This window comes from Anabrus simplex, chromosome 4 (assembly GCF_040414725.1).
Source record: "Anabrus simplex isolate iqAnaSimp1 chromosome 4, ASM4041472v1, whole genome shotgun sequence".
NCBI classification, from domain to species: Eukaryota; Metazoa; Arthropoda; class Insecta; order Orthoptera; family Tettigoniidae; genus Anabrus; species Anabrus simplex.
This window is the reverse complement of record NC_090268.1, coordinates 229,308,354-229,320,665: the sequence shown is the minus strand read 5'-3', so window position 1 is coordinate 229,320,665 and position 12,312 is coordinate 229,308,354. Positions and strand designations below refer to the sequence as shown.

At 38.1% G+C, this 12,312-nt stretch overlaps 1 protein-coding gene across 1 annotated transcript in view; it reads left to right on the top strand.

The window, feature by feature from the left end:
- Positions 1-12,312, top strand: part of Megf8 (multiple EGF like domains 8) — a 461,373-nt gene that overhangs the window by 39,092 nt on the left and 409,969 nt on the right. The window contains exon 5 of the mRNA XM_067145403.2: positions 11,442-11,931. Within this exon, the coding sequence (XP_067001504.2) occupies positions 11,442-11,931 (490 nt within the window). The remainder of the gene's footprint in view (positions 1-11,441; positions 11,932-12,312) is intronic.

Below are 12,312 nucleotides of genomic sequence, written 5' to 3'. Positions count from 1 at the left end.
TATTGCTCCAAACAGGTTTCTTGCGTTCAACTTTGTTTGGCATATATTTGTTACCCGTGATTCGATCTTGTTGGCTATGAGAACTTTATTCTTGGGCTTAGTTACATTTCTTGAGTATTCTAGGTATTTGTATCCTTCTACGTCATTTACCTTCTCTCCAAAGATATGGTTCAAATTGATGTTGTTCGCTGACTTTTGCTGATTTATTGTAAAACCCATGTTGTTGAAACATTGATTCGTCCACTGGCTCAGCTCGTTCAATGTCTGCGAATCTTTGGCAAACAATTTAATGTCACAATGAAAATGAGGTGGTTGCACTCAATTCTTCCATGTTCATCTGCTTGGATCTTCTCGCAGTTCTTATTTAAGATTCTGCTTAATGATTCCATAGCAATTACGAACAACTTGGGTGATAGAGCATCTCCTTGTAATATTCCTCTATTTATTTTCACGTCACCAACCACTTTGTTTCCACATATTAATGTTGTTCTCTGTTTGTCAAGTGTCCTATTGACAAATTTAATGATGTTTTCTGGCACATGTATCTTCCGTAGGCATTCAGTTAGATATGCATGTGTCAATGAATCATATGCTTTCTGAATGTCCACCCAAGCAGTACACAGTTTATTATTGTACTTTTCGTTTATGGTTTTGCTTATAAGTGTTTGTTCCTTAGCGCCTTGACATCGGTTGCATGTTCCCATTTGATTACTTGAGATAATATTGTTCACGTCACAGAAATCGTTGACTATTACCGCGAACACTTTTGCTGATTAATTTGCATAAATTCGAAAGGCATGTAATTGGCCTCAGGAGCTGCAGTATGTTTGAATTCAGGACTTTTGGAATCAAATATGTTATCCCAGCATAAAGCTCGTCATCTATGAAGTCTGGGTTTTGAATTATTTCGTAGATTAGTTGTTCTAACCTCTCATGTAGTGCATACACCCTCTTAATATAATTATATACAAAATCAGGTCCTGTTGCTTTCCAGTTCGCTAGGTACTTTATACACCTGGATATGACCTCCTTTATCTTATCTCTATCCATGTCTACCTCCACTTCCGCTGGACTTAGTTCTTGGATCAGTTGTTCATAATCTTGTCTTTCATCATATTTCCAAATTGTAGTCCAAAAGCATTTGGTTTCTTTAATATCTTCACTTACTGTAAATCTATTGCCTTCAAGGTCACGATAGAAGGTCTTCCTATTAAACTCAAACTTTCTGTTTGTGTTCCTAGATGCTATACATTTTTCAGCTATCACTATCTTCTTCTTGTAAATAGCTATTTTCTCAAGAATAGTTTCACGCATCTTCTGAATATCACTACCCCTGTTTGAATGAATTCGATTTTCTCTACACATTCTAATCATCTCCTTACTTGCTCTTTCATTTGGGTGGTGGGCATCAATTATTTCCAATTTTCTATTCAATTGGTTGATATTGGTTTCGATAGAGCTTTTCCAACCAGATACCTTCTTTTCCTTTAGCTGTCACCATCTCATACGTCTGTTGGCATGCATACAACATATCATTCATTTCGGTGATCGTGGTTATTTGCTGTACTACTCTTTCTGATTTTATGATTACATTCATCATTTCAAGTATTTCTTGATTTATTTCCTGTCTAAATACTTTGTTAGTTCTTGTTTTGGCCACTTTCTTCTTACAATATTCATCAATATTTGTCAATAACATTCGTTTCAGTTTGAGGTTCAAGTCTGTGTTCTTCACCATAGATGGCATTTGTATTGCATTATTTTCTTTGAGGTTTTCAGTTTCACATGCATTAATATTCTGACTCTTGTGCCTGAATCAATTGTATAAATTTCTGACATCAATTTGATGAGTTCCTTGGTCAGAGCATTGTTGAAACCCTTTGGTTATTTTCGGCCATCATCCTCGGGGTATCCTGCTAAACCGTGCATCAATCATCTGCTGCAATCTTTTGATCCATTTTACTTTGTCGCATTCTTTAATCTCATTGACTAATGTTGCAAATACAAGCTCTTTGTTTTGTGCTTCTGCTGCCTCGACTATGTTTGGGTCATCTTTCCCCTCTCCCTCACCTTGTTGTACAGCTGTAGACTGTAGATTATTAGGTCGGTATCTCGTGAGACATCGTTTGATTCTTTCAGTTTATTCGATGCTCGGAGTAACCATTTAATTTTGATCACGCGTGTTTGTGTTAGTAGACGTTTCTATTTATCACCAGAACATTACGCGAACGACCCACATTAGCGCTAGTGTTGTTTCCTCACAACTCAAGTGATAGTTCCACAAACTTATTGCTCCAGTACTTCTTTAGCGGTGATCTTGTGAACTACTTATTACGTTTCGATGTTGTCTAAGCTTCGATCCTAACTTTTATTCTTTTAGGTTAAGCACCTTCATGCAACCGTAGTTGGTGATTCTTAACGACACTAAATACTTCACACAGGCTGACCTTTATTGTCCGTTGATAAGCGTTTGCTTCTTACACTCTTCACAACTAATACAGTTTGTATTGTGCAATATTGCTTTTATAAGTACCAATTCACTATCACTCACAAACGATACATCCTATCACACAGCCGCCATCATTGAATAATAAATATAATGATAATAATAATAATATAACGATAATAATGGTGTGTGGCCTCCGAAGCCTGGTGCAGGTCTTTCGAGTTGTCGCGTGATAGGTGATCTACGCACTTATGAAAATGCAGCCCTACTTAAGATGAATCCTAATGTGCAAGTCGGCGCACACACACACAGCCCCGGACCCATCAGAATTAACCCAGGAAAGTTATAATCCTTGACCCTATTGAGACCCCTTTAACCGAAGGCCAACACGTGCTAACCATTTAGCCATGGAGCCGAACATGCTCATACTATATATACATAACTTTTATCAAAATATTGCAACCATGATATACGCGATGAAAATAAACAGCGTGACTTTTACGCTGTTTTGTTTCAATTTTCTTTACATCTCGTAATATCTGAAAACCTTTAAGGTCAGTTCTCTTATTGCCAATTAATGATATATGTGGATATTACGGCTATAACTAGAGCCCTGCACGGATATACAAAATAATATCTGCATCCGCACTTCCTTCATCCGCATCCGCAAAGTGGTTATCCGCGGATAATTTAAATATTTAACTACAGTATATTACACCCAAGGTTTTGAAACGGATAGATCTGTTAACATAATACAATAGGCCTGACACCTGGCACCAGAACCCCTACAGTTGCAGGTTTATGAGGGATTTTCTCTACTTAATACGAACGTATTGACCTTTGTTCCTTCGTTCCATTAATTGTGGGCGGTAGCCAGTTAGGCTTAGGTCAGATTTATGGTTTCAAGGCTCTTTATATATCGCTATTATCCCATACCAATGTCAAGGGTTGCCGAACCACAAACAAAAGGAAGAGTATACGTGAATGAAAATCAATAAATGTCATTATTTAGAAATTATCGACAAAATTATCCGCACTGCCATGCCGTTTGTATCCGCCAAGATACTCACTTTGCGGGTATCTGTGGATAAATCTGCAGATATCCGCATCCATGCGGGGCTCTTGCTATAACCTATAATTTGGTAAACATTCCGTAGACCCTTCGCGAACGATAGGTTAGTGATCCCACACGGCGCGGCTCGAACGATGTCACGGCGGGCTATACGAGGCTGCCAACTTGCTTTCAATACCAGGCTTGTGTAAAGATTATTGGTCTGGCTAGCTTAGGTCTGAGGTGAAACTAACAAACTGCAATTTAATGCAATGAAGACCGAAGCAATATTTCTCACGAGAAGAAGGAAATAGAAGAAACCAGGAATAATTATGAATGGACATCAGATAAAAATTGAGGATCAGTTACCAATTTTGGGGATTACCCTGGACAAACAACTGACATTCAGAACTCACTTCAACAACTTCAAAATAAAATCCAGTAAATTTTTAGAGGGACTAACAGTTGCATGCAGACCGTCGTGGGGACTGAATTCAGAACTACTTAAAATAATTTATTATACGGCATTTGTGCCACTGATTCTATACTGTCCCTCTTCTTTTCAAAACACACTGGGAAAGGAATGAGCCTGGAATAAATTATTGCAAAATCAAAGAGGCTTTGCGCTTCGGATCTCCCAGCTTACCAGACAACTTCTACCGATGCAGCACTTATTGTTTCTGGAATTGAGCCGCTCTTTTTGAATGCATCTGGACTAGCCGAACTGACATGACTTAAGAAAAATAGGCCATCACCTCAACCTATCGTCAATACGGTTATAGAACAACAATGCCACTTTTTAGTCCGGTCATTAGGGTGTCCCTTATTTTTCACAGTTTTAATTTTGCAATGCATAGGTTATTGTTTTAATCATTTGGGCCTAAAACACCCGAAAACAATTTTTTTCCTTATTTGGAACTGCGCAACCCGTGCCGACTCGCGCGCAAACATGTCCATTACAAGTTGCGTCACAAGAGTGGCGCGCTCGCATTGTTATTGTCACTTAGTTTTCACTTATCGGGTAGCTAGCACGGATTGTTTTATATTTCAAAGATGTCAGTGGAACTAAGGAGCAATAAAAAAAGTATTTTCTTGGTTGGTGAAGTAAATCACAAAATAACAGGCACAAAATTACCATCTAATCGTCAAGTTCTCGTAGTTCTATTTTGCAACATACCTGAGGTCAAGTTGACTGTTAGTGAAAGCATAAATCTTGTCATTCGGGAGTGCAATATATTCTGGGAAAAGGCTAGAATACCTACCAGAGCTGTGCCTAATTGTGTTAAGAAGTTAGTGGATCTTTATCAGGTCTGGCGAGAACTGCAAAAAAATAGCAAGAAGATTCAGGATTTACATAGGCGCCGCAAGGAGAACTTTCAACTTGAATTAGATAATTTATTTGATATCGCACATGCTGATGCTCTTGAAAGAATAAAAATTGAAGAAAATAAAATATTTTTGTAAAAGCAAAGAGAGCCCAGCGGGTGTTGACAAAATGTTGGCTGAAATTGAAGAAAGGGCCAGGCTGAGAAAACTTGCAGAAGATAAAAAGAGACTAAAGCAAATGCCTTCCGCAAGCTCATTGGAATCTGCAACTTTACAGACCTTTGGTACGCATGAAGACGTAGAAGAACAATCTACAAGCTCTGAAGAAAGCCTGGAAGATTCTCTGCCATCCACATCTCAATCTGTAAGTTCTTTAGCTACGTCGACAGGAAGAGGAAGAAAAGATTTTATCACATCTAAATTAGTTGCAACTTTAGACGGATGTCAACTAAGCATCAGAGATTTTGTTTATATAATTCAGTCTGTAGTAGAAGCACTTGGTCTTAGTTCTGACAATTACCCGATCAACAAATCTTCTATTCAGTGCATTCGAACACAAATGAGAAAAGATAGAGTGGGATCCATTGAATCCTATTTTCATTAGAGTTGGATCCATTGAATCCGATTTTCAGAATAACGTGCCTGGATAGTTACTGTTCATTGGGATGGAAAATTGTTACCTGCTCTGGATGTAAGAAGTTCTAAAGAAGAATGCCTATCAATTATTATTTCATATGACGAGGAAGAACAACTTCTTGCTGTGCCGAAGTTAGACAACTCTTCCGGCAAAAAGCAAGCGAAAGCAGTATCAAATGAACTTCATGACTGGAACCTGGATGATAAGGTACAAATAATGTGCTGTGATACAACAGCATCCAATACATGATGCTTGAACGGAGCTTGTGTGCTTTTAGAGCAAAAATTCTTTCCTTGCCGCCATCATATTTATGAACTGGTGCTCAAAATTGTGTTTGAATCAAAGATCCAACAACTCACTAGCAGTCCTGATATTCCGCTGTTCAAAAAGTTAGAGACAACTGGAAGAATATTAATCCTAGTGCCATCGAACCGTGCACTGATTTTGTCCAACAACATCTCTGTGAGGCAAATATTATTGAATTGGTGACTTTTTTAACAAAGAGCTGGCAAAATCGACTGTACGAGATGATTATCGCGAGCTCATTGAGCTCGCTATTGTTTTTCTGGGTGGAGACATAAAAAATAAAATAAAAATCAGACCTCCTGGTGCAATGCATTAAACATGATGGATGGCAAGAGCTATTTACTCCTTAAAAATTTGTTTACTGCACTCCCAGTTTAAAATGAGCGCTAAGGACAAACAAGCTTTACAAGATGTTTGTTTATTCATTGTGGCAGTTTACGTGAAGCCCTGGCTTGGATGTAGTTTGGCGATAAACGCGCCGAATCAAGATTTTTGTTTTTTAAAGACCTTAAAAAGTTACCAAGCTGTTTGTTTATTCATTGTGGCAGTTTACGTGAAGCCCTGGCTTGGATGTAGTTTGGTGATAAAAGCGCCGATTCAAGATTTTTGTTTTTTAAAGACCTTAAAAGATTACGTGAAGCCCTGGCTTGGATGTAGTTTGGCGATAAAAGCTCCAAATCAAGATATTGTTTTTTAAAGACCTTAAAAGATTACGAGAAAGTTGACAAGTTGATTTCCAATGCGGCTTTAAAGAAGTTCAGTAAACACTTGTGGTACTTGTCAGAGGAAATAGCCATTCTTTCAATTTTTGATGGAGAGTTTGATGAGCAGACCAAAGGAAACATTGTAGAAAACTTACAAAAAGAAAGCTTTGGTGATTCCGGAAAGAGATATGTTCCATCGAAAGAAGAGTTGTCTGGCTCTCTATATGGTACATAGTAGACTAGTAGTGTTTATTCTAGTATTTAATTTAGGACTTTTTTTATCTTGTTTCAGGGAAATCTTTGAGTGATTTTGTTTCTGTCAAGAGTAAAGATTTATTTTCACGACTGAAACTTGACAGTGGTTTCCTTCAAGAAATTGTATCATGGAAAGACAATGTGGCGTTTGTGGAAGCTAAAAAGGTTTCCACCTTAAAAGCAGTTAATGACACAGCTGAAAGAGCTGTTAAACTAATGACAGACTTTCATAGTTTGATTGCTGCAGATGAACAGAAGCAGTTCTTATTACATTGTGTGCAAGAACATAGAAAAATTTACCCAGACTGTAAAAAAAGAGACTTTGAAGAGGAAATATCCAAATGAATAACTATAAAAATTGTATCTTTTTTGTTTCTTACAAGAATAGTATTATATACATTTCTGTTTTCATTTATATTTCTCTAAAATAATTGTTTTGACTGATAATCTACAACTACATTTAAGAGACACTTTAAGCAGCTATTTTCTAAGAATTTTAGGCCCCGTCGGCTCGGGTAAAAATTAATGTAGGAAGTGGAAATTCTGTACTTTGGTAACTAATAGACTAATAAACACATTAACGGGGCATGCATTTCAATAAATGAAAGAAATTTTTTTTGCCCTTTTAAGGGACACCCTACTGGTCATCCAAGATTGTTCAAGAAGATTCTCCATAACAAATGCATAGACACTCATGACTGCATCATTTATACTGATGGCTCTCATACATCAAGCAACGATGGTAAGGACCTCGTTGGGTGTGCTTTTGTAGTACATTTAAACAAAAGTGAAGTTTTTACAGCGCAGTATAAACTATCCTCTTGCTGTTTGGTCTTTCAGGCAGAACTACTAGCCATTAAATGCGCAATACAGTGGTGTCATGACAACAACAAAAGGATCCAAATACTCAATGACTCGCAAGCTGCGTTGAAGTCTATAGATAACAAATATACTGTAATATGAACCCTTCAGCAGTTGCTATAAGAACTGTAGCTCACCAGAACCGTCTTATCTGCATTTCCTGGATTCGCAGACATACTGGATCCATCGGAAATGAGAGAGCTGATCAACTAGTAAAAAACAAACCAAAGAACGTATCTTGAATCAATGGAACCTCCTTTGGACCTCTGCTTCAGATGGATCCGTTACTAGAAGAATATATTTTCCCACAGTTTCAGTACAAATTTTTGGTGCCAAATTTTGAGTTAACACAATTTATGTCAGACCATGGAAATTTCAAATCATATTTCAAACATTTCAAAATTATTTTGACAGGTGACTATTCTTGCTTTTTTGGGTCTACTGAAACAGTTGATCATTTAATATTTGATTGTCCTGTGTTTACAAGAGCATGATTTGATTTGGACTCTCATTTGAACTGCTGTAATAATCAGCTTTCACAACCAATGTACCATATTAGGCAGTAGTGACAACTCATAAACAGCTGAAAGTGATCGGGTTATCAAACCCCAAAACGTGAACATTTCCCAGCCAATTTAATTACAAACCAATCCACTGGTTGGCACTTGGAAACAAGTGGTGACATCTAGTGAAGCAGAAGCAGTACACAAAATCGACCCAAAGTACCAGGAATGCGACTTGTCGCCAAGAGACCTCATGGAAAATACGGCAGTGCTATTTTTGCAAGCCCTGAACTCGATATACTATCGACTGCCATTTCTGAAGATGATGATATAGAACTGATATCAATAGAATTATCAAGCTGTATGATAAAGTCAGTTTATAAACCATCAAATGTTCCATTTCAGTTCTCCCAGCCCGTTAACCTTTAAGGAAGTAAGATCCATTTTTGTTATGAGTGACTTCAATAGCCATAGCTCCATTTGCGGATATAGAGATGACAACGAAGATGGACTAGCTGTTACAAATTGGGCTGAAATGAATCACTTGTCTTTAAATCATGACAGCAAGTTTCCACCATCCTTCAGTTGTGGCAGATGGAGATGCGGATACAATCCTGATCTCATATTTGTTACTGATACCATATCCCATCAATGTGTAAGTCTGTGAATCTGTTCCTCATACTCAGCACAGACCAATTAAGTGTCAGATGTTCTCAGTGGTTCGACCTCAAATAATACCTTTTCAAAGAAATACAATTTTCAGAAAGCTGACTGGGATAACTTCACCAAGAGTCTAGATGAAACGATCTTGAACATTGATCTAAGTCCAGAATCATATGATGTTCACTGATGCTATCAAGAAATGTTCATGCAAGTCAATTCCACGTGGTTCGCAGTACATACAAGGTTTAGATCCTTGTGCAGTAAAAGATCTGCATAACTACATTTCGCTTTCTGAAGGGGATACTTTCAGGGAAGAAACAATACATACTAGTAATTAACGGATAGAGACTGTTGGTAAATTGAAAAGAGGATGTTTGATTAATTTGATGGAAAAATTGGATATGTCTCAGAGCAGCATGAAAGCCTGGAGACTGCTAAAACGTTTGAACAATGACCCCACCAAGGCATCTGTTCGTTATAATGTATCCCCAAATGAAATCGCCCATAAGCTCTTGTTGAATGGCAAAGTTAAATGCAAAGCTAGGCCACCAACATTTCTAAGAAACAATGAAGATAAAATCTGTGAAATATCTAAACCTTTTGTTTATGGAGAGCTGGAAAACGCCATCAAAATGTGCAAGAACTGAAAAGCACCTTGTCTAGACATTCTTATAGAGCAAATTAAACATTTTGGAAGTACTACCAAAGAATGGATACTCCAACTCTTCAATAACTTCTTGGAGCACTGTCATATTCCAAAAATCTGAAGGAAGGCCAGAGTAGTTGCCATCCTCAAACCTGGCAAGGACCCTAATGACCCAAAGAACTTTCGACCGATCTCCCTTTTGTGTCACCTCTACAAAATCTTTGACAGGATGCTTCTTAACAGTCTTGCACTCTCTGTGGAGCCTTTGTTAATCCCAGAGCAAGCTGGTTTTAGGCCAGGCATGAACTGCACTGCACAAGTAGTAAACCTAATACAGTATATAGAAGACGGTTTTCAATCCCGAAAAATCACAGGAGTAGCGTTTGTAGACCTTTCTTGTGCTTATTACACCATACAACATCAAATTGTGTTACAGAAACTGTACAGCCCTCCAAAGGATTTCAAGCTTACCAGAATTGTTGCTGCCCTTTTACAGAATCAACAATTCTTTGTTGACTTTCAGGGTCAGCAAAGTTGATAGAGAACACAAAAGAATGGTCTTCCTCAAGGAAGTATGCTAACTCCCTTACTGTTCAATATATATACCAACGACCAGCCACATCCACCTCATACTAAAAGCTTCCTATACGTGATGATCTGGCCTTGGCTACTCAGAGTGAATGCCTTGAAAGAGTAGAAAACAATCTCACTTCAGCATTGGATATTTTGTCCAACTATTATGAGAACAATAAACTCAAACCAAACCCATCAGAAACTCAAGAATGTGCTTTCCATCTGAAGAAGAAACTAGCCTCATGGAAGCTGCAAGTGAAGTGGAAGGACAAAGTTCTAGAACATAATTACACACCGAAATACTTTGGTGTTACTTTTGATCGTTCTCTAACTTACAGGGAGCACTGTTCAAACATCAAGGCAAAGGTCTCCTCTCAGAACTCCTTGCTCCGTAAAGTGACAGGTTACGGTAAGGACAACAGCCTTAGCACTTTGTTACTCAGCAGGGGAGTATGCTAGTCCTGTTTGGTATAAATCTACACATTCCAAAAAAGGTCGATGTCGCCATGAATGAAACATGCAGAAATATTACAGGATGTCTGAAACCAACACCAACAGACAAACTGTACTCCCTTGCAGGATTAGACATGAAATAGCTTTAAATGTGGAGAGGTTAAGGGCTTCTACCAGCTCAAACCACCCTGCACATGGACACAAACTACCACCAACTCGATTGAAGTCCGGGAACAGTCTTATGCACTCCTCATCCCCCACTAGTGCAGATGCAAAGAAGACCAGACTTCTACTCTGGAATCAGAAGATCCCTTTTCACCCAGAACTCTTAAAATTGGAGGAAATTCTTCCCCCTGGTCATGAAGAAACCTGGACTACATGGAAGGCACTGAACAGACTAAGAGCAGGCGTTGGAAGATCCAGAGACAATATGAAGAAGTAAGTCCTGAAGGGGGATCAGACCCTGTGTGAATGTGGCGTAGTACAAACGACAAGGCACCTTATGAATTGCCCTCTATGCCCTGTTAAACGCACAGAGCTTGATCTAGCACAATCAGTGATGTTAATGTGGTCAAATTCTGGGCCGATATTTTGTAAATAAGTGTATAATTTAATGAAAATATTGTCATTTCATGTATTTAATTTTGTAATAAGTTATGTTTCTGTAATCTATATTGTGCTACTGACATGAATAAATAAATAAATAATCTAATGAAGATACATAAACTTAGTTGACATGGTTAGAGTTCAAGCAGTCTTTGTTAGATTACACTACTGACAGTTGATAAGCAGGAATTGAAACTCAGGGAGAGGCTGTACTGCTGTCACAATCACCACCACCACCACCACCACCACCACCACCACCATCTACATCATCATCCAGTTCTCATATTGTCAAGTAATTTTTAATGTATCCTAGATTATGTTCTTAATATGTTTTATTTCTATTTTATCAAAAAGGAATTCACATTGATTTTACAAACTGCTTACCAATGATGGTATTATTGTTTTAAATAGATGATGGCTCATCGACTAAGCTGCTGAACCCTCAACAGCTGTTGGCTGCATTATGGGAACAAGTTGGTGAGAAACGTTGGAGTGTGCGCCCAAAAACGTCTTTCTTTGGCAACATCCTTCTGGCTATAGCTGACAACTCTACCCAAAGTTTTCGGCATCAAACAGGTTCTGATAATTCCAATCATCTGCGTGTTGGTCGACATGCGAGGAAAGGCCTCCGCTTAAGGTCGAGGAGAGAGACACCTGATGATGGTGAACTGGATCCATTAGAACGACATAGATCTTTATCAGAACTGGAGGATAGAGGGATAGAGGTTGACCATGTGCAAACGACAACAGAAAGTGATGTTGCCCAAGAGGAGGATTTGGCTGAGAGTGTCTACGAAGTGTTTCATACTGAGGAAGCAACAGGAATGCCCCGAGAGATGGAGACAGAAGATCGACTTATTCCTTCACGGCCTGCTGCGAGATATGGTCATGCTGCTTGTAGGTATGGATCTGTTTATTTGGTAACATTTCATAATATTTCTAAAATACAAGGGTGGATCAAATTTAAACATGACTGTGTATTACAGATTAAAAGTCTCATGTTGGTTCCATATTGACACCACTAAACGTAGTCAAATACAAATGTAAAAGATCCATCAATTCAATACACTATTTATTCAGATAAAAGTTATCTCTGACAGCAAATACTAGTACATGTTTTGAATGGACATCTTCAGCTAATACCACCAGTGCTAAACCATTTACACTGAATTATTAAAAAGAACAATGGAATAAAAATCTATGGGGAAACTAGGGCATGACTCATTAAAATGTAAAAAGAACAATGGAATAAAAATCTATGGGGAAACTAGGGCATGACTCA